General features: G+C 51.7%; 1 protein-coding gene across 4 annotated transcripts in view; it reads left to right on the top strand.

Annotated features, from left to right (window-relative positions):
• The window catches only part of ERG (v-ets avian erythroblastosis virus E26 oncogene homolog), a 163,073-nt gene that overhangs the window by 124,560 nt on the left and 15,300 nt on the right, over positions 1-23,213 (top strand). For 2 of the 4 annotated variants that reach the window (XM_006774142.2, XM_006774143.2), the window contains exons 4-6: positions 18,114-18,317; positions 19,098-19,178; positions 20,913-20,984. In XM_006774142.2, the coding sequence (XP_006774205.1) occupies positions 18,114-18,317; positions 19,098-19,178; positions 20,913-20,984 (357 nt within the window). The remainder of the gene's footprint in view (positions 1-18,113; positions 18,318-19,097; positions 19,179-20,912; positions 20,985-23,213) is intronic. The other 2 variants (XM_015570721.1, XM_015570722.1) reach the window with 2 other exon arrangements.

The following is a 23,213-nucleotide window of genomic DNA, read 5'->3' as shown; positions in this document are numbered from 1 at the left end:
TTCCCTGGGAAAATAATCAGTGGGGAGCAGTAGGCTGCTGGCCTGTAGAATCTAAATGGCCGCTCTCACTGGCCCGCTGTACAGATCCCAGAACCAGAGAGGTCTTCCCCCAGAGTTCATTCCAAACCCAGCCCAGAGCATGACTCTGGGTTTGAGGAAAATGCCAGGAACTTACTTATTTAGCGAAACTAAAGGTGATAGGATGGAGGACTCAGAGCTCCTGGGAGGAACCGGGTGAAGTAAACCTAGAACTATCATGAGGAGAGTGGCAGCATTGGAGTCCGCCCCCTCCCCGCCCGTGGGCCTTGCTCTGCGCAGGGCGTTTCCTTAGCGATGGGGAGACGGCATGTTACGTCGTCCCGGGAAACAGGTATCTTATCCCCATTTCCCAGGAGGGAAAGAAAAGGAAGGTCGGAGAGGTCAACTGACCTTTCCAGGGGCAAACAGCCCAGTAGAGGCCACGCTGGCATTTGAACAGATCTGCCCGAATCCTTCATTCTCTCCCGTTAGGTGTGGGATCAAATCTCAGCTCCTGACAGTAGCCTTTGGGCGCCTCCCATTACTCATTCCAGCCATCTGGTCACCCTGCCGTTCTGCCTGGCGGCTTGCACTTGCTGTCAGCTCAGCTGGAGACCCTTGATTCCAGGTAGTCGGTCCTTCCTGGGGCTGTGCAAACACCTCCTCAGAGAGGCCCTTCCTGTCACGCCCATCCAGTCACTCCCACTGCACCCCGGGGCTCTCTGTCCCCCTCCCCTATTTTCCTTTAGCGCATCCATTCCTATCTGTCAGGACAGCCCACTGAGGTGGGCGTTTGCTTATTTCCTTCCTCCCTCCAGGGAGCATCAGCCCCACGAAGGCCCGTTTCCTGGGTCAGTGCAGTGCCCACAGGTGGGAGGTGCTCACTGAATGTTGCTGAGGGAAGAGTGAGTGATGGAGGAAGCCTGGCCTCCTGGTGCATGCACTGGCTACTCTTTGTGGCCGTGGTAGGTCCTGAAAGAGACACAGGGGTGATGCTTGTGTGAACTGAGCTGTCCCTCCATCCAGGGCAGTGTGACAGCAGGCAGGTTCAAGTCCTCTCCGTGGTATGACTCCCACCCCTTACTCTGCAGAAGCTCACATCCAGTGGGGTTCTATCTCCTTCCAAACAGGAGAGTTGAGAGAGCAGAGCACTTGGCCTTGGATTCGTGGGCTCGGTTTCTCTGCAGGCTTGTCACTGGTGGCTCTCGGCAAACTAGGAAGCCGATTTGATGCAGTTGGTGTGGAAAGGATCATCCTTGGTGGCCAATCCTGACCTTGAAGCGCCTTGTAAGACTTTCGTAGGACACGTGTGCCTTTGGCGGGGGTCAAACAGGTTTGATGATGATGGATGCACAGTGGACATACAGATGCCACGTATTTGGTTTGATCATGGCCGCTGAGGTTCACACCCAAGATGTGTCACCTGCCCCTCTGCCTTGGGCCAGGAGGCATCTCCTTTTGAACGGGGGAAATACAGAAATGAGCAGGCCCTGGGACCCATCCTGCATGTGTGGCGTCTCAGAACTCAGTGGTTGAGCATCGATTCATGAACCAGGAGGTCACGGTTCTAGTTCCGGTCAGGGCACATGACGGGGTTGCAGGCTTGACCCCCAGTAGGGGGCAGGCAGGGGCCAGCCAGTCAATCATGTTTTTCTCTCATTGATGTTTCTATCACGTATCCCTCTCCCTCTCTAAAATTGACCCATGAACCAGAGAGTCATGGTTAGATTTCTGGTCAGGGTACCTGTCCAGGTTGCAGGCTTGACCCCCAGTAGGGGGCAAGCAGGGGGCAGCCAGTCAATCCTGTTTCTCTCTCATTGATGTTTCTGTCACGTATCCCTCTCCCTCTCTAAACTCTCTAAAATCAATAAAAATATTTTTTTAAAAGAAGAAGAAAAGGAAGACACTCCCCCAGAGGCCGTGTGTGGGTAAGCATTTTCTCCTGGGGACACCTCGGACCCCACTCGTGGCCCGCCCCTGGCGGGGCTCCGGACACCGCCTGCATGCAGCGCCTGGGGATGCTGTCCAGCCTCGGGCGGAGGGCTGGCGCGCAGATTGGTTCAGAGTGTTTGTGTAAAGGCCGGTTTCAGCTCCTGAGGCAAGTCCTCTTTCAGCTGCTCCCGCCTGGGGTTGCTTCACGCCGGCGCGGGCAGTTATTCAGTTAATAGTGTTTGTAAGAGAGTTAATTGTGGCTGATTTTGCAAGTTGTGTCTTTCAGTTATTGGTCAAGCTTCATGTATCTGTGCTCAGACACAGACACACAGATGACCATGCGTGCACGCGCACACACAGCTGCATTGCACAATCCAGGTCATTCCCCAACGTGGCCCTGAGGTTGCAGGACCTGAGGCCACTCTGTCAGCTGCTGTACTTGCACCTACACCCCCACCTGCACCTGCACATACACCTGCACCTCCATCTGCACGCCCACCTGCATCTGTACCTGCACCCCCACCTGCATCTGCACCCCCACCTACACCCTCACCTGCACCCCCACCTCCACCCTCGTTCCAGGATCCAGGCCTCCCTCAGGCACATTTTGGGCATAGAGTGCTCTGCAGAGAGAGAGAGAATTCTCCAGACCTGGCTCTGAATGGTGTATGTAGTTGGTGCTAGTTAGATGCTTTGATTAACACCTACGCGTGCACATCATAAAGTGAGCTCGAAAAAAACATTATTTCTAAGTATTTGTACCATCAAGCAACTGCATACCGACATTCATGTCCCAGAGCTACAAACAGTCCTGAGATGCGCTGGCCAGAGAGCGGCGGGAGACACGGTGGCACAAAACAGGCCCGGGCCTTGTCTGTGCTCAGAGGGCATTCTTCTACTTGGCTCCCTCACTTCTCAGTGTCCCCGCTCGTGATGCCGTCCTTAACTCCAGAGCTATAAAGTGGGTGCTCTTTGGCTCCAAGGTGTCAGCAGGCAGTGCAGAGGGGACTCATGCCTCAGTATCCATAAGGTAAAAGGAAACTAATGTGGGAAAGAGGAAGCCCAGCTATTCATTCTGAGTCAAGAGAAAAATGTGTTCCTTGGTTTGTTATAGGAAGATTACAGGGAAGTCACGAGGAAAGCCCTTATTGGTGGGGCCACCAGACATTGTGGGAGGCCCTGGCTTATGCCTGTTGCCCTGGCAAACTTGCTGGATTGTGCCTCTCCCTCTCAAAGCGTACTAGTTAGACAGTGAATCACAGCTGTACTTTTAATCTGTCTGTCTCTGCGTCATCGATTTGTCTATACCTGGCGTGGGCAAACTTTTTGACTCGAGGGCCACAATGGGTTCTTAAACTGGACTGGAGGGCCAGAACAAAAGCATGGATGGAGTGTTTGTGTGAACTAATATAAATTCAAAGTAAACATCATTACATAAAAGGGTACGGTCTTTTTTTTTTTTTAGTTTTATTCATTTCAAACGGGCCGGATCTGGCCCGCGGGCCGTAGTTTGCCCATGGCTGGTCTATACCATATGTCTATCATCTGTCTATCTATCATCTATCAGCTCTCTCTCATCTGCCTCTATGGATCTATACCATCTGTCTGTCATCGGTCTGTCTTTCTATCTGGTGTGCATATCTGTATGTCTAGGTCTGTATCTCACGGGTTGGCTCTTTCTGACACAGATGTACCTCAAAGTGGCTTTCAGTGACATCGATCTTAATCCAAGGGGCCTGAGACCTGGCCCAGTAAACGGTTCCTGGTGTTCCCCAGGCCTGCTCCGGCCATTGCCATGAGGAACTCCTGGTGGCTTTGATTTAAGAATCGAGCTCCTAGACTTTCTGCCTCCAGGTGGGAGGTGAGGGCCCTGTTAACACGCTCCTGGGCGGGTTTCACACATCACACACTGTGAGAACCTCTAATCTGGACAGAAGACACTAAGCAAAGTTCACTTTAACACGTGTTAATAATTCCTAATAAAGGCATGTTCTGTCACTTTTAGAAGAGGGGGCGGCACAAAGGAAGCATGGAAAGCAGTAGTCTCACATTGACCTTCCAAAGTAATCATCGTCATCATTATCATCATCCCCCATCTGGTAGGAGGGACCTTGGTCTTCCTGAAGTCTCTCCCTTACGATGTAGTTTTAGTCACTGGTGGGCACAATCAGTTTGGTAAAGGCCATGGGTCAAGGCATGCCCAGGGACCCGGGACCAGAACACAGCTTGAGCGCCGAGGGCACCTTGCCAACGGTCACTGGTGTCAGTGCAGAGCTCCATTTGGACCAATTGGGTCAGCGCCATACCAGGCCCGGGTGCATGGTGCTGTGTTCTTATCAGCAGCCAAGGCCGCGCGCTCGAGTCCCAGGCTGGCCCCTGGCTCGCAGTGTCCGCAGGACTGCCTCCCAGGGCTGTGAGCACAGGCCCGTGTGTGTAGAGTCAGCAGGTCCCCAGGGCACCGGGGAATGAGTGTGTTCTCAGGGGCGTGAGTGCGTGGCTCACGAAGCTCTGCCACGGATGCCATCCCTCCTGCCCGGGTGCCCCTGTCGGCCACTGTTGCTTTGTGGGGATTGACCTGTGCTGGGCGATGTGCTAACCAGGAGGCTGACAAAGAGGAAGGCGCAGTCTTCATCCACTTTTCTCAAAAGTTGCAAAACGCTGACCAGAACGCAACAGGCCCTCTGGTGCTAGCCGCTTACATTATTTTGAAAGATTTTTCTTTTTCTCTGTTCTTATTCCCTAAAATGGATGCCGAAGTGTTGGGTTTTTCAAAGATGCTACTTTTTTTTCCCTAACTGTCCACCTTGAGCTTAAGAACTCGTGGTAATCATGAGTCTCGGAGAGGAGGAGTAGCCACATTCAGCTCTTCACTGATTTCTCTCTTCATTCGTTCATTCATTCGTTCGTCCATTCACAGAGTACTTACTGTGCTCCAGTCACCATGAATGAAAGCTTTTATGCAACTTAAAACCCCCTCTTCTTGGCCCTCAAACACACACGGTTGAAACTACTCATCGTGTTACTCAGACCCTGCATGCTGGGGACTCCGGCTTAATGCAAGCAGCATTCACTGAGCACTTGTCACTCACAGGAGTCACAGAGGAAACGACCCGCCCTGACAGAAGGAGATAAGAATAAGTAGATAAGACCAGGAGGCCTGTGATTAAGACTTCCATGAGTGATTCAGACAGATGCTTCAAGGCATCTGGGGAACGAGATGGATATAAACATGACTGGTCAAGAACAGCTTCCTCTGTACCCCTCGTGACCTGATTCCCGAATCCCTTTGCTGCCCCCGCCATTTTCCTGCAGCACGTCCGGCCCGCCAGTCACCTCCCTGCATTGTCACAGCCCAGCCTCTTCCTCTGTGCTGTCCCCCCGGATGGGGTGCCCTCCCTCCTGTCTGTGCCCACAACCCTTCTCCTTGAGGCTTCTTTCACACCCACCGTGTCCAGGAAACCTTCCTTGATCTTTTGGCAAACTAACTGCTTCTCTTACATCTTAGCAAGTCTTTTATTGCAGCGCTTCATTTTGTTTTAGATTATACTAACTGCTTCTCTTACATCTTAGCAAGTCTTTTTATTACAGTACTTCATTTTGTTTTAGATTATAGTCTTATACCAGTGGTTCTCAACCTCCCTGATGCTGCGACCCTTTAATACAGTTCTTCATGTTGTGGTGACCCCCAATTTCATTGTTACAAATTGAACATAATTAAAGCATAGTGATTAATCACAAAAACAATATGTAATTATATATGTGTTTTCCGATGGCCTTAGGCAACCCCTGTAAAAGGGTCATTCGACCCCCAAAGGGGTCGCGACCCACAGGTTGAGAACTGCTGGTCTATACCCTTACTTCCATACAGATACACTATTTGATTGCATGAAGGAGTTGAGATGCCTTGTGAAAGAAACTGCAGATAAACATGTGAACCAGACTACTCTTCAAATGGAAATTAGGGGGCAGCGCTAAGGCAATTAAAAATGTTAGTGGAGCCCTGGCCGGGCAGCTCAGTTGGTTAAAGTGTGGTCCTGATACGCCCCCTTTCCTCATTCCCCTCTCTCCAAACTCAATAAATAAAAATTAAAAGACGTTGGTGAAAAGCCAGGCCCCCATGGAGGGGGAATGCAGCCCTTTGACCCGGCTCGGCCACGAGGCTGTAGCTGAGCTTCCAGTGTGGCTTGGAGTTTCCTGGCAGCCAAAACAAAAATATAAAAAGAGTTGGTTTGGGGAAGCAATTCCGTGTTCAAATAGAAGTGTCGCAGGGAAGGCAGCGTGTGTCCCAGGGAGGAACCCCTGGGCTTGGCCCTCGAGCCGGTCCAGGCTGGAGACGTGACCCCCACCCTGCCGGTTGCAAAGCCCATCCCACCAGCCTGGTTCTTGAGACACCCGCCCTCGGGGAGCAGGGGTTACATCGGAGAGCCGCTTGGTGCAGCAGCCAGCATGTGCCCAGCGAGAGTCGGCACGTGCCCAGCAGTTGGTGTAAAGTTGGGGTTCTGAGTCTCACACTGGCAGAGGCTCCCCCTGCTCTCACAGGACCTTCCCTGCATATGGCATCTCTGGGCTGGGCTTCGAAAGCTGATGAAGGACAAGCGATAGAAGAATCTACTCTCTGACCAAGCCCAGATGGCCAACACGTTATGTCTTAATCTTATTAGAGTTGGTTATTGATGAGCCAGTCTATTCTCTTAGATTATAAGGTTGGTGGGATGGTGATTATGATTTTGCATCTTAGTCAGCAGACAGAGCAGCAAGCAGAGGTCAGTGAATGGCAGTTGGGGCTCCAATGGTTGCCCAGTTTAGTTAGTGGGAGTCAGGATTACCGAGGGGGAGGTGCAAGAGTCTCGATGGTCTTTGTTGAACTTGGTATTAGGGTTCTTCACAGAAGCAGAGCGCCCCCTCTCTCTCCCTCCCTCTCTCTCATATCTGTCTCTCGTTTTCTCTCATCCATCTGTTATGAGGAATTGGCTCACACGATTACGAGGCTGAGTAAATTGTAGAATCCACAATCCACCATCTGCAAACTGGGACTGAGGAGAGCTGACGGTGGTGCCTTCAGCCCGAGTCTTAAGGCCTGACATCCAGGGACTGAAGGCAGGAGACGTTCAGCCCCAAGTCCGGCAGCTCCAGTCCTCCCTGCCTCCACCCCTTTGTTTTACTCAGGCCCCAGGTCAGGACTCCCTCCATCCAGGGGAGGGCCACCTGTTTTCTCAGGCACTAATTCAAAGGAGGGAGGAGAGCTGACGGTGGTGCCTTCAGCCCGAGTCTTAAGGCCTGACATCCAGGGACTGAAGGCAGGAGACGTTCAGCCCCAAGTCCGGCAGCTCCAGTCCTCCCTGCCTCCACCCCTTTGTTTTACTCAGGCCCCAGGTCAGGACTTCCTCCATCCAGGGGAGGGCCACCTGTGTTCTCAGGCACCAATTCAAATGCGCATCTCCTCTGGAGACACCCTCTCACACACACACACCCAGGAATAATGTTTAACCACATATCTTGGCGGCCTGTGACCCGGTTTCACCTATCACTACCCCCCCCCCCCCCAGGAATAATGTTTAACCCCATATCTGGGCGGCCTGTGCCTCGGTCAGGGTGACAGGTATTACCTATCATGAACCTCTTCCTTTAAACATGGAAAAGGCGTAGAGTAATAGGTAAAACTATGCAGAAAAGTCTCTTGGTTCTGTGAGACACGGAACTTAAAACCTGGAAATGCCCAGAATCTAACATCCTTTCAATGCAAAGCCGGACTGGGAGGAAGTGAGTTCCTTAGAGACTGAAACAGGGAGTGTCTTCATTCTGTCATGAAATAAGAGAAATAATGGCAAACACATGCTTGGTGCTGACCATGAATCAAGGGAGGGTTGTTATAAGCACTTTATTTATTTATCTCCTCTCTCCACATATTGCATGAGCTGATGTAAAAAAAAAAAGCTGCAAGCGTAGCCCAGCTAGTGTGGATCAGTGGTTGAGTGTCGACCTATGAATCAGGAGGTCATAGTTCGATTCCCTGTCAGGGCACATGCCCTGGATTGTGGGCTCAATCCCCAGTAGGGGGTGTGCAGGAAGCAGCTCTCATCATTGATTCTCTCTCATCATTGGTGTTTCTTTTTCTCTCTCCCTCTCCCTTCCTCTCTCAGAAATCAATAAAACATTTTTTTAAAGAAAAGACCCACCAAAGATGGCTCTGCAACCCCAAATTACAAAAATAAGAAGAGACAGTTTCCCTAGACCAAGATTCAGCAGAAACAGCAGTTAGCATGATTCAACTCTCAAGAATGGTAGATAATTGAAGCATAGGATGGGGAATGTAAAGTAAATAGATTTAAAAATGATGAAATAGCCCTAACCAGTTTAGCTCAGTGGATAGAGCGTCGGCCTGCGGACTCAAGGGTCCCAGGTTTGATTCCGGTCAAGGGCATGTACCTTGGTTGCGGGCACATCCCCAGTAGGGGGTGTGCAAGAGGCAGCTGATTGATATTTCTCTCTCCCAAGATTCAGCAGAAACAGCAGTTAGCATGATTAAACTCTCAAGAATGGTAGATAATTGAAGTATAGGATGGGGAATGTAAAGTAAGTAGATTTAAAAATGATGAAATACATACAAGAAGGAACCAAAAAGGAGAGAAATAAGATAATTTGGAAAAGAACATATTATTTTGAAGAAGAAATAGAAGTGCTAAAAACACAAAAAGAAAGATTCAAAGAAAGTGTTAGAAACTCAGTAGATGTGGTAAACAGTGGATTTGACGAGTGACTGAGAGGAAGTAGACTTGAGGTTGCTGTCGGAGTTCAGCGCCGTGACAGAGAGGGAAAAGATGAGACAGTCGGAGTGGGAAGGACTCAGGGTAGCGTCCTATGCAGATCTAATGAAGTTCCAGAAAGGAGGAAACAGAGGACGGAAGAGATGAAGTATTTGAAGAGATAAACGCTGACCTTCCCAAAATGATGAACAAGACCAGTTCCCAAATATAGGAAGCGCCGGCCAGGGAAGGAAAAAATAAGAGTAAGCCACAGCCATCACATTCTGGTGAGCCTGCAAGAGCAGAGACGGAGTGCTTAAACGCTAACTCAGGAAAAAGCCCAGACCATCTGCAGATAATGGCAGTTACCGGGGCACAGACTCCTCAGCGACAGAGCAGACAGGGGGCCGTAGACCAAAGATCTCCGGGGACCAGGAGGAACAGGCATATTCTAGCCGCCTTCTGGGCTCTTAACCCGTTGTTTTGGTTTTGTTTTTCTTTTTTTCTGCCACAGCCCCAGTTCCGTAGCCAGGTGAAGCAATGGGTTCTTTAGAATAACGCGTTTAGATGAAGAAAGAAAACTTGAGAGGATACAAATGAAACACGTTTATTAAAAGCACAGTCTAATCTATGAGGTCCATTGAGGGTGAAATAAAGACTCTTTCAAAGAGTGAATTTGCTGCTAACTGACCCCTCCCCCCCATTCAGGAAATAACAGAGGATTTAATAAAGAGAGAAAATGGATGCTAAGGGGAAAGGAGTGAAATCTAAGAAGGAAGTGAGAGCAATGAAATTGGTTAACATGAGGGCAGATTAAAGAGAAATGGCTATGGAGTGACAACCACAGCTTCCTAACTAGGGAGTACAATAATAAGGCAGAACAAAAACATTGGACAGCATGATCATGTAAGATTAGGGATGGACGATGAGAGCTGGAGATTTCTACATTCCTTGCATTCTTTGGGAAAGGGATGTATTTGATGATTAAATGTGTTTTGTTTAAAGGTTAACAAGTAAAGAAATAGAGCTAGAATGTTAAACAGTCAAACCAATAGAGAAAGGAAAAAAAAATGAAGAAAAATAGATCAATCTAATCAGACATTTGGAAAAGAGAAATAAAGACCAAAAGCAAGGTCAGTAACACAAAATAAGATGGTAGAAATAGCTAAATCAGTAACAATAAATGTTAATACACCAAAGTGGCCGTTAATGACAGAGAGTGAAAGATTTCTTAAAAACACTCCAAAATAAGTTATGTACATTCTACAAAAATATCTAACACAAAGAAAGAGTGACGGCAAACAGATGGAATAAGACATACTATCAAATTCTAATCAAAATAAAGCTGACAACAGTGGAAATAGAAAGCAGAAAGCATTACTGGGGATAATTGAGGATTATTACACAAGAAAAAAGATTGCATTTACAGAAATATATGACAATGACAAACTTGTCTAAGCCTAGTCAGATAGTTTAAAAATACATAAAAAACAGATGAATCCACTTTAGTGACAGATTTTAATGTGCCCTTCTCAGTAATTGATAAATCAGTGGCATAAAAATTACATACAGGTTACCAAACCTGCACCTAACAGTTAGAGATCTTATAATTTTTAAGCACTCAAGACACATCTACAGAAATACAAAAAAAAAAAAAAAGGAAACAGCCAGTATGAAAGAAAATCCATGTCCTATGACCTCATTCACCAGCTGAAGTGCAGTAAAGTTAGAAATTAATAATGATCAGAATGATAACACCTCCACCCATAAGTTTGGAAATCAAGAGTTTCAGACACAGCCTTGAGGATAGGCTGTAAAGGGATCAAATTTCAATTTCTGGTGGATTAAAGCTCAAATGCAAGCCAGTGATCTCTGTTGGCTGTTGCTTACGCTTGCTATTCGTTCCCCAGGAGGGGTCTTCGAGATAGGATGCCTGCCTGCGTGAGGGATTCGGTTTCCTGACGGTGTACAGTATGTCTGCAGCAATGCAATATCCTCCAGCTAATTTAAATATCCACTTAATACTTTCCTAGCAACCTCAGAACTCTAGGTCAGAATCCAGTTGCAGGGAAATGTAAAAAAAAAAGAAAATTCAACCCTCTTCCCATCCACTGCCTCTCCACCCAGCCACCCAGTACAGGAAACATTGCCACTTCAGAACTCTGTGCTTTGCTTTTATTTATTCTTTAAATTCCAATGTACTGAAATAGCATCCGTACAACTTTGGGGTATTAACCATGTCGGCTAAGATGCGAATAAGAGGCTTGAGAGAGAGAGAGAGAGAGAGATGGCTCCTTATCCCCTCCCCTGTGCTGGGATTCGTCGCGTGGATGTCCGTGAAATGTGGAATGATGACACAGATGTTTTCAAAACAATTGGACTGGAGGCTGAAAACACCACTTATCTTCGGTGGCTCATGATTCATCTGACAGAAGCACCTCCAAGAGCTTCTTAAAATAAAGTGATAAATCAGACTTTTGTGTTTAAAGGAAGAGGCTGCCCAGCGATAATGGATGGCTTATTCCATTTTAGCCGAGTTTGCAATGCAGAGCCCAGGGTGTGGGTGTGTTCCGTGGCTGCAATACGTCATGTTGGCAGAGTGCTTTCACATACATTCTCTCACTTACTTCTCTAGTCGCCCAACAGCTCCCTACTTAATCCCCCACCGACAACGAAAACGACTCCCAGAGAGCTTAAGGTTGACATCCGGTAAATGGTTGAATCAGACCCAAATATGGGTATTCTGACCCCCAATAAAGCCTTTTATTTTGTCACCAAGTTTGTGGTGCTTGATGTAATTTAAAACATTCTTGGATTCCTCAGACATTTTCGATGACTCTGATAAAGTCCAGCTTCCTTAGCAAGCTATTCAGGGCTCCCCTTGACCGGACCCCAACGGTCATCTCCATCCCCATCTGTCTGTGGCTGGGATCCCTCGAAACCCCTCCTGTCCAGCCACGCCCAGGTCTCCCTCAACACATGAGCTATTTCGTGCCTCAATGGGTCTGATGCTGGGCTCAAGCTGTTCCCCTAAACTGCAGGGCTTCTCTCCTACTTCTGTCAAAATCCTTTCCATTATTGCAGACTCAAGCCACACAGGTGAAACGTATGCCTTTTTTCCCGGTTGGGATCCGTTGCTGCTTCTCTGGACTTGCACGTCTTGCTTGGACAACACATTCCATTCTGGGCTGTGGGTCGTGTTTGTAGCTGCCTCTTTCGGGAGATCCTCACCATCCCTTTGTTGGCCGCCTCTGACCCTGGTGGTCCTTGTCAGTGACTCTTCCTTGAGTTAAAGTCATCTCAGCCCTTATCCTGTTGGAGTCATTTCTCGGGTCCTGGTTCTCTCCACTGAGGAAAACCTGGCTCATTTGGAGGTTAGATGACGTGTCCCGAGTCGCACCACTACCTGGAGGCGGACGGTGTGGTTGATACATCTGAACGCGGGCAAAGCTGATGCTTCGTGGGGGCTCCCTTGCTGCCTCCTCCCCTTTCTCCTTCACGCCCAGACCTGCAGGTCAGAGAAGGAGGGAAGATCTCTAGAATCATTTTTTTAAAATACATTTTTATTGATTTCAGAGAGGAAGGGAGAGGGAGAGAGAGAAACATCAACAATGAGAGAGAATCATTCATCAGCTGCCTCATGCACGCCTCACTCTGGGGATCAAGCCCACAATCGAGGCACGTGCCCCAGCCGGGAATGGAACTGAGACCTTCTGGTTCATAGGCTGACGTTCATCCACTGACCCATGCCAGCTGGGGAAGGCCCATTGAATCTTGTGGGACCTTGTGAGCTCCCTTGGTGATGGCAGGTGGGACAGAAGCAAGAAAGCTTTTCTGACATGTCATGGGTCTCAGAGGAGACCTAGAGACTCGACTGGGCTCTCTGGGGAGTTGAAGGGTGAGCTGGGTCCCAGCACCTTGGCCTGAGCCCTAGAAAATTCCGTCTGCAGCTGCAGCACCCTGGCTGGCCCAGGGAGCTGGGATGGGGCTCAGTGTGGGCTGTCACTGGGGCAGGGCCTGGCCCCTGGTCCTGTTATCACTTCCCTGCCCAGAGACTCGCTCTAAGTACTGACAGCTCCAGAGCAACGGAGGGCAGCCCCCAGGGGGTGATGAGTGCAGGTGGAGGTAGAAGCAGAAGCAGTGGGTGCTGTGTGGGCACAAGCCTGGGTGTTGGCTCAGGAGATGGCAGCTGATCGTGTGGCTGTGGGACAAAGGGGTAGGGACTGTCTGGGAAGACCTCAGGGCCCGATGAGCTAAGGGCCACGTGCTCCAGGCGGCAGAGTTTGGGCTTGTCCCTTGCAAACTGGTCTCTATCACACCACCTGGAGAGTAGTCCCAGAGCAGGGTGCCCAGGTCGGAGAGGGACGTCCTCATTCACCACAGCAAGGGGCCATACTTCCTTTTTAATAATTGTTACTTATAAACTACAGGGCAGAGGTGTGGAGATCAGATCCTGAAAGGACACAGATGTAGCCTGACTTCGTTTAATTATATTCTTTTCAAAGGAAGCAATTCCCATGAACAAGCTAAGAAAGTGAGATGACAAATGTTTTAAAAATACGTGTTTATTGGTTTCAGAGAGGAAGGGAGAGGGAGAGAGAGAGAGAAACATCAATGACGAGAGAGAATCATGGATCGGCTGCCGCCTGCACGCCCCACACTGGGGATCGAGCCTGTAACCCACACACGTGCCCTGACTGGGAATGGAACCGTGACCTCCTGGTTCATAGGTCGACACAATCTCTGAGCCACACCGACCGGGCTGAGATGACAATTGTATACCCTTGAAAGAAATTTTTTAAAAACGCTGTGGCAAATAATATTTAAATATTTAATATTAAATCTATATTTAAGCATTTATAAGACCTTGTTTTGATTTGGAACATGGGGGAGGATAAAATTTTTTAATAAATAATTTTTAACCCATTCATTATCTGCTTTTTTGTAAAGAAAAAAATAAAGAGAAGGTACCGTTTAGTGAAAAAGAAAAAAAATCTAAAAATCTCCATTGCCTTTACGCCAGAAAAGGCAGTTGCCATTGGCTGCATATTCCTCTAAAATTCTTTCCTGGGACGTACTTCTCTTCCTTCACAAAATACAGCGCTGCCGCCATAGCATTTTCAGACTTTTCCACTGAGTCCACCCCGGACGGTTTTTCCTGCCGGTAAAGGCACTCGGCCGTGTGGGTTTCGGTTTCCCAAGCCCCGGGCACGCTGCCCTGGGGGACAGTTAGGGTGTTTCCAGCACTGCACGGCCATAAACACCCCACAAAGGACATCCATGGGCATAAATCACTTCCCACATCCTCTGCGATTTTCTCAGGATAAGTTCCTGGGCGGGGGGTTGTAGTTCAGAGAACGCGCACCTATTCTTTAAGCAGGCACTGGAGAGGTGTGGCCGCAGGGCTCCCAGGAGGGCGGACATGGCTTATATTCCTGCCCGGAGCCCGGAGCACGAATGCTCCACCCACATCTCAGAGATGAGACGGTGCAGGTCCAGGAGCTGGTGCCTGGCATCCTGCCCAGGAGTCACTTGAAGGAAATTGAGCCGCAGCAGCCGCAGCAGCCTGGCTCGGGAGGGAAGCCAGTTGACAGTACAGGGAGGGACTGGGCTGTCCTCCTGAGATGACCTGTCACGTGGCGGCAGGACCTAGTGGCTTTCAGGGGTTTATGTGTCATCCCTAGACTCTGGTCCTGCCGCTAAGAGGAGGAAGTCCCCGGGTGAACTGGTTTCTAGGCAGTGGTTACACTGGCCCTGCCCTGTGTGGTTCAAGGTAAAGCAAAGCAAAAAGAAGTCTCCCGGAGGAGTCACGGGGAGATGCCTTGGGGAGAAGGGGGGCAGTGTCCCTGTCCGTGTCCTCTGAGCCGTGTCCCTGTCCTCTGCACAGCACTGAGGACGCGGAGGACTTGAGTGAGGGGTCCAGGCCACCGTTCCACGCGTGTCTGTGTGAGCATCATGATGCGCCGTGAGGGAGAGTAGAGAAGAGACCTGTGACCACAGTCTGGAGTAGTGAACGTTGGAACCCTGAGAGCAGGGCCCTGACCCAGTGACCAAGAGCCGTCTGGCCTGGCCAGCGTGGCTCAGTGGTTAAGCATTGACCTATGAACCAGGAGGTCACGGTTTGATTCCCAGTCAGGACACAGGCCCAGATTGTGGGCTTGATCCCCATTAGGGGGTATGCAGGAGGCAGCTGATCAATGATTCTATCCCTCCCTCTCTCTCCCTTCCTCTCTGAAATCAATAAAAACATATTTCATTTTTTTAAAAAAAGAGCCATCTGAACCCCAGTGAGCTGGAGAAAGTGAACTGTGCACCTCACGATCGGCTTGCAGACCCACAGGCTGTTCCCATGTGTTTGGACGGCGGAGCAGTGGGCGCGCCTTCCTGTCGGCGGGTGGTGGGGGTCTTTGTAGATGTTCTCCTCTCTGCAGGAGAGCCAGGCTCCGCCTTTGCAAAGTCTGCACCCTGATTGCTGATGGAGAGAGAGGGTAGAATATGGGTTGAAATCCAGCATAGCTGGTGCAGGTGACCAGGCAGGTGCCCTGTGACCCAGCAACTGCACATCTGGGTACGCACCCTGGACCAGGACTCCCCCAAGCTTAGTGTGCACGGGGGTCACCGAGGAGCTTGAGGAAATGCACACCCTGATTCAGCAGGTCCGGGGGGCGCCCAAGATTCTGCATTTCCTTTCTTTTAAAAATATATTTTTATTGATTTCAGAGAGGAAGGGATAAGGAGGGAGAGATAGAAACATTAATGATGAGAGAGAATCATTGATCGGCTGCCTCCTGTATTCCCCCTGTTGGGGACCGAGCCCGCAACCCAGGCATGTGCCCTTGGCCGGGAATCGAACCTGGGATCCTTCAGTCTGCAGGCTGATGCTCTATCCACTGAGCCAAACCAGCCAGGGCAAGAGACTCTGCATTTCTAATGAGCTCCCAGGTCATGGCGATGCTGCTGGTCCCTGGGTCACACTCTGAGTAGAGAGGCCCGGGGTAGGTGGCCTGGACCTGGGCTGCACATTGGAATTACCCAGGGAGCTTTGCACAACCCTCATGTCGGGGCTGCCCTCCAGCAATTAAGTCAGGACCTCCGTGGGCGAGACCAGGCAGCTGAAGGTTTTCCATCTCCCCGTGATTCTGATACGGACCCCAGGCCGTGGACCATGCAGACCCCTTCACATGTGCATGGATGCAGACACGGGGTGAGGTGCATCGGTCAGTAGATTGGACATGTTTGTATGGGAGGGGTGTGGAGAGCTGCTTAGCTGGTTGAGTGTGCCTGCATGCATTAACTTGGGCACATCTTGAAAATACAAGGCTGACCAAAGCCAATCAGCTGCCACTGCTGTTACTCTAAGAACAGAAAATAATGCATGTGCTCGATAGGTGGAAGTATTGGCGTCTATAGCTGTGATGAGTACAGACGTCAGTGGTTACTCCTGGAGGGTGCAGGAGGGGCTGGGGTGAGGGTAGCGCGCACTGGATTTGAAGTAACTTCTTTCTATTAAAAATACCCATGAAACAAGAACCCTGTAATTTCACTCACGTGGGATACAAACCAGAAAGCAACAAATAGACTCACAGACACAGACAACAGTGGGGCAGTTATCGGAGAGGAAGGGGGTGGGACGAGGATGACGAGGCTCAAGGGGGTCAAACATCTGGTGACAGAAGGAGACTCTAGACCAGTGGTTCTTAACGTTCTGGCCCTTTCAATACAGTTCCTCATGTTGTGACCCAACCATAAAATTATTTTTGTTGCTCCTTCATAACTGTCATGTTGCTACTGTGATGAATCGTCATGTAAATATCTGATATGCAGGATGGCCTTAGGCGACCCCTGTGAAAGGGTCGTTTGCCCGCCAAAGGGGTTGCGACCCACAGGTTGAGAACCGCTGCTCTAGACTCAGGGTGGTGAGCACACATGGAACACCCAGGTAATGTAGTACAGAATTGCACACCTGAAACTTACATGTTATTAACCAATGTCACCCAGTACAGTTAATTTTTTAAAAAGATGTGGAAGAGAAGGGAATGAACGAAAGAAGGGAGGGAGGGAAGAGAAGAGAACTCAGATACTACGACCGTCTGGAGATTTGTCACTATCCCTGTTGCTCCTGTAAACTTAGAATGGGTTTCACCAGCACACGCCATGCCCCATTCGTGGGTAGCCTGGGCGTTAGTAAGACCAACGGGCCTGAAGTGATCGCTAAACAGTGACTCAGTAGGATGACTAACTCCCACGCCAGAAGGTTTCCCTCACCATGACCAGAGCATCCTGCAGCCTGACCCCTGCGGGCCTGTGCGGAGGCCGAGGTCAGGGCTCACATTTTACATGTAAAACAGAGAGAAGAGCAGCCGCCTGCAGAGGCCGCAGCAAGTTGAGAGGCGCAGGGGTCACAGCTCTGGGCTCCTGCTCCCGGCCCAGGTGTCTGGGAACCGAGGGCCACAAGGGAGGAGCCCCTCTGCCGGTGGGCGCCCTGAGTCCCCGGCCCCCAGGCGTGAGGGTGGGGCGCCCTGGCTGTGTTTCTGTTGGGGATCGCCAGCTCCTTCTCCCCAGTGCCCTGCCCTCCCAGGCCCCCTCACTCACCTCAGGGGAGCATGAAGACATCGCCTGTCTGCATCCGTGGGCGTGAGTCAGGGCCAGGCCAGCCCGGGGCCTGCAGGAGTGAGCTGGCTGCACAGCCATGTTCTCGGCAGGAAAAGTGCGTAGCTGGCGGCTCGCTCTCATCAGGGCCAGCTCCCAGCAGGGCCGGGGTTTACCTGCCCTTCCTATCCCATTCTGTATTTTCAGGATTTTGTGTAAATACTATTTGGGATTGTTTTGTAATCTATAATTAGCATCTTCCTGACATGTGTGGCTAACTCATAATTTCCTATAAAGATACTGGTCATGGGCTAGGGAAATTTTCCATTTATTCGTATGTATTTTAAGTGAAAAGGTTAAAATGAATGTAAATGGGGGCAAACAGTATCCGCCCCCGTCCCTGCAGGAACCTTTAGAGTATCCGGGCAACAGCGGGGCAGGCGGGGGAGAAAGCCTAAACTTCCAGAACAGTTCATGCTAAGGACAGTGATCTGTGTGTGTGAGTCAGTGGGTGTTTTTGCCTTTCCCCCAGACATTCTCTTTGACCTGTCCCGGAGCCTGGCTCCAGGTCCTGACTTCTCCTGGAGCCTGACTCAAGGTCCTGACCTCTCCAAGAGCATGGCTCAAGGTCATGACCTGTCTGAGAGCATGGCTCAAGGTCGTGACCTGTTCCCATAGCCTGGCTGCAGGCCCTGACCTGTCCTAGAGCCTGAGCCAAGGTCATGACCTGTCCGAGAGCATGGTTCAAGGTCGTGCCCTGTTCAGGAGCCTGACTCCACCCCAGAAATTCATCTCCAGGCGTTGACCTAGTATGTTTCCACCCCCTCTCAGACCCCACGCTGTGGAGCACGGACCACGTGCGGCAGTGGCTGGAGTGGGCCGTGAAAGAGTACGGCCTTCCGGACGTTGACGTCCTGCTGTTCCAGAACATCGACGGCAAGGAGCTGTGCAAGATGACCAAAGACGACTTCCAGAGGCTCACGCCCAGCTACAACGCCGACATCCTTCTCTCCCATCTCCACTACCTCAGAGAGAGTAAGAGGCCCGCTCCGGACCAAGGCCCCTGGGGTGTGGCTCTTGTTAGCGTGAGCTGCACAGAGTTCCATCCAGTTTGCCGACAGCACCTAACACAGTTCCCAGAGAGCATCTGAGAGAGCCGGTCGCTTAGAAGGCGACGCCGTGGGCGAACGCAGGCTGAGAAGCCCTCGGCACTTTTAGAGGAAGCCAGACAGTCACCTTAGCACTCAGCTGCCTCCTGCAGGGCCCCCTGGGCTGTGAAGACCCCAGGGAAAGGAAGCTTTATCTGCTCACAATATCTAGTCTCCACGGTGCCCCAGTGAGCTGGAGACATGTGGCAGGGCTCCCAGAGAATGGGGTGGATGAGCTTACCTTCCCTTGCGCTAAACCAGGCCCCCTTCACACCCCACGTCCACATGTGAGGGGCGTCCCCACCTGGCCTCATGAGATATGGCGGGACCGTGCGGAAGGGGAGGCGCGGTGGGGTGAGAGACATGAACCACAGAGCCTGCTGCATGCTTTCGCTCCCCAGACGGTGAGCATGGTCGGGGGGCAGGCGCAGTGCGAGCGTGGGGTGGCGAAACCGCTGGGGTAAACGCTTTGCCTGGCATCCCCACCTCTCACTCCCTGGTCACCTGTGGGCCCCGTCTAGGTTTTAACACGCTAACCAGTCAGGCGGGGAGAGACGCCAAGCAGCCATGGTGGTGGTGGGGGGGGGGTGTTTTTCTTCTTTTATTTTCTTTTAAGGAAGGTGATTCTCTCTCTTTTTCATTTTGCTGTTGCTGTTTTGTTTTGTAGCTCCTCTTCCACATTTGACTTCAGATGATGTTGATAAAGCCTTGCAAAACTCTCCGCGGTTAATGCATGCTAGAAACACAGGTAATGCTGCCCGCCCGGAGGGCCGGGGCTCCCGCAGGTGCATGCGTGCAGGTGGAGTGTGGGCCCGTCTGTGCGGCAGGAGGCAGAGGTGGATGCTTGAGGGGTTCTGACAGGTAGGAGGCGCTGTGCTGGCTGTAGTCACCAAGAGCATGTCCGGTCCAAAGGGGCCCTGAGTATTCTTTTTTTTTCTTTTTCGTTTTTATTCATCAAGGAATGTTGGCTAGGACAAGGAGCAGTTTTACTTTCTCCTCTGGGGTCCATCTTAAGGCCACCGTCTTGCCGTTAGTCCTTCTAGTGCAGACTTGGCGTGTCCGTGAAGGGCGGTCCCAGGGAATGGCGGTGTTTTTCGCGAGGGCCTATTGAGAGGGAGACGGTGTTAGGAGTTCAGAGGCTATGAGATGAGTGACTAACCGAGTACCTGCTCTCTGTCGCTAACCATGGATTCCACATTTTATTTGTTTGTTTCTCTTTGCCGGAGCCCAGTAGCCTGTAACATAGTGCCTCTTCCAGGTTAACCTCCTCCCCACCTCCCTCCCTCATCACAGAGGCTCCGAGTAGAGGCGGGGCTTCCTGCCCTGTATGTGCCCAATATCAGGGTCCCTTCCCCCCTCCTGAGGAGACAGCAGCAGGAGCATAACCACCCCCCACTCCCCACCCTCCACCCCCCACTGCTCAGCCTGCAGGCACCCTCTGCCACCCCCCAGGCCCAGGCTGGGGGTAAAGCCAGTGAGGGCGAGTTTTAGGTCACCCCTGTGAGCAAGCCGGCCAACTCAGGGTCAGCCCTCACGTGGAAACGCAGCCGTGTTCCGAAGACTTGCCATTTTATTTTAAAATGCATCATGGGAGTCCAGGTTTGAGTATTACAGTGAAATTGCCACTTGATCTTGGTCCTCCGTATTCAGAACATCATGCTTTTTAAGCTAAAGGAAAGTAAAGTTAAAAAATAACGTTTTGTTTAGGATACTTTTCCCCGTGTAGGTTACTCACATTAGCTTAGTAATGACCTTGTGGCCAGAAATAACAAATAACTTAGACAAAGCCGTTTCTCCCTCTTAGGAAACACCTTTGAATGACACGTGTTTTGAGATAATTTCGTGGTTATTTAGAAATTGGGACAGTGAGTGAAAGTGTTAGGACATCTCCGATGTCATCCTTTTGTTATTGTTAAACACAGAAGCGATTGAAGACCGGGACACCCAGCTCCGCAGGGACTGAGCCGAGAAAAGGGAATATTTTCTGCTCACTTAACACACGTGTTGATGAGAGACAGAAAGGGAAACAGGCATTCGAGTGGAGATGTGGGTTCATTTTTAACGCGATCCATATAGCCTTTGGCAAAAGGCAGTTCTTTGGGACTGCTTTCCAGGGCTCTCAAATATTTTACTTTTTGTATGTGTGCGCAATTGCAAAATTAAAACACCCCCCCATCGGATTTTTAAAATAAACTGAAATTGCTGCGCACGTGGCGGGGCACCAGGACGGTCTTCTTCAGCAAGAAGCTGTAAAGTCAAAACACAGAACACCCGCACACCAGGGGGGCCCAGGGAGTCCCCTGTCCACTCTCAGCGTCAGGATCCGCCTCTGGCCGGGCTTCGTCCTTTCCGGCCGGGACGTGCTGCCCAGGCCCCAGGCCCCCTCCCTGTCACCAGGCAGAGTAGGCGGGCGCTGCCTCGGAGATGGACCTGGGGACGCAGCAGAAGACCTTCACTTGTTTGTCTCTCCTTTTGTCTGCAGGGGGTGCAGCTTTTATTTTCCCCAATACTTCCGTTTATCCCGAAGCTACGCAAAGAATTACAACTAGGCCAGGTACGGAAACACCCCTGTGCGCTGTGCTCCCCGAGACACCGGGACGCCCGGGAGATCCGGGACCAGGTCACACCATCCCGAGGGGAGCCCTGCACAGTCCTCTGGGGCCTCTGGGGGTTTGGAGCCGAATGTCACTCACAGATCACACTCCTCAGGGCGCCTCGAATCCCCGTGGAATGAAAAGCAGATCAGCCCGGTCACTGGCTGCCTGGAAGCCGGGCGGGCAGAGGTGCATCCGGGTGGGTGCCCGACCGGCAGGCAGGAGTGCGCCTGCTTCTGAGTTTACTGAAGGCCTGAGGGTTAAGATTGCTCCTCGGGGAACAGCACAGGCAAGAGGAGTTCCCAGACACATAGGGACACAGACAAGCCACCTCTCCCCGAAGCGCTGTCAGAGCAGGAGGACGAGTTCCCGCGACCAGAGGCAGAGGGGGGCTCTCCAGAGAGGGATGAGGTGCCCCGGGAGGAGGAGGCAGAGGGGTGGGCATTTGAGGCAGGGGACAGCGTGCCATAGCCAGTCCCCTCCCCACACAGACAACAGCCCCATGAGCTAGATATCGTCATGCCAGCCTCACAGCTGAGCAAGCCGTGACTCGGCCGCGGGTCGTTGTTCCGTGTTCAGACACGGATCTGGATCGCACGCCTCCTGAGACCCAGGCTGTGGCGCTTGGACCCCCACCACATGTCCGCCCCACGAACCTCATTAGAGCTGGGGAAGGCACTGAGTTTGGAGCTGCGGTTTTTTTCCAGAGAGAAAGGAGGTGGGCAGGGGGCCGAGGAGCCAGAGGTAAGAAAGTTCTGGGCGTTGTTCGCACCTGACCCTGCCTGGCAGCGCCCTGGTGCCTGGCTCCCCGACCGCAGAGAACACGCTTGCTCCCTGGTCCTGGGAGGCCTGGTGGGAGGCTCGGCCGAGGGCGCTGTGAGCTCTGGCACGTGACAGATGGGCCAGGCCGCTCAGTATGATGAGACCTAGGGTCCAGCGGACACTGCCCGCCCTGCGGGACCCACCTGTGGACCCAGAGAGGCTCACACAGGCTCGTTTCCCTCCAGCTCGAGACAGTTCCCAGCGCACACTGGCAACAGGGCCTTGGGCAGGCAGGGAGAGCAGGAACATCATGATGGTTCTGTGAGCGTGCTCGAAAACGTTCCCATCCTTCTTAAAGAAAGTAAAAGCGGTCTGCAGGGCAATGGCCAGGGCTTGCTCGTTTGTGAGAAGCTATCTCACGATGCCTCTGACTGTCTTAAAAAAGCCGGGGGTCGGAGCTGGCGTTGAGCTCTGTCACAGCCCACAGTGTTGGCTGAAGGGATTGGTGCAGCCCAGAGGTCAGAGCAGCCGCCTGGCTGCTTGTTGCTGCGTGGGTAGAACAGTGGGTCCTGGCTCTACCAGGTTTCCTATCTGAGGCTGTGGTGGGTTTGGAAGATACACGACCCCTCAGGTGTACGTGTGGCTGGGAGTGTGATGGCCGGGTCTCCATCTCTGTGCTTCAGCGGAGGGAACGGCAAGGGCGTCAAACTCAAATGCATGTCCCGTGGCTCGGGTCATGTCCTTCCTTCCGTCCGTCATTTGAGGGTGACCCGGGAGAGACCCCATTGCCGTGTCTCCGTTAGCCGTAGAGTACGTTTCTGAGACTAAGTTTGTGTCAGAAATGCCGTTTTGAGGACTGCTGTGGTTGTGGAAGGAGATACAAACATTGGGGCCTGAGCTAAAAAGAAGTTACGCCAGCAGAACAGGCAGAGAACTAACTGCTTGCTGCAAGCCAGAGGCGGGGACTTGACCTCAGAGCAGGGAGCAGGTTGTAGGCGTTGGATGGGGCAGGGCTCAGCCTTGAAGGAAGGGTCGCGAGTGTGTGACAGCCGGTGACGGTGGAAGTGGGACTCTTGTGACAGCTCGGGGGCTGCCAAGCTGACCCCTAAGCTGCAGGAGTCATGGGGGAGGGGTTCACTGGGAGTGTGACCGGGTCCCTGTGGTCGGTGGGCACCTCCCTGCGCTGAGAAGGGGTGACGGTGGAGAGGGCCTGGAGCCCCAGATAGGCACCCGTTTCTGTGCCCGGCACCCTCGGGTGGCTGTGCCGTGATCGGCGTGTCCACTCCAGTCCCCACTCCCATGTCCTCCCACCTCCCTGTGTCCTGCCGCCCACCCACCTCCCTCCTTTCCTTCCTGCCTCGAGTCACCCATCCCTGGGCTGCTGCCCCCAGTCTACCCTCTTGTGGCTGATCTTCCCAAATGGACGC

This window comes from Myotis davidii, unplaced genomic scaffold (assembly GCF_000327345.1).
Source record: "Myotis davidii unplaced genomic scaffold, ASM32734v1 scaffold227, whole genome shotgun sequence".
Lineage (NCBI taxonomy): Eukaryota > Metazoa > Chordata > Mammalia > Chiroptera > Vespertilionidae > Myotis > Myotis davidii.
Note: the sequence above shows the minus strand (reverse complement) of the source record. Positions and strands in the feature narration are given on the sequence as shown.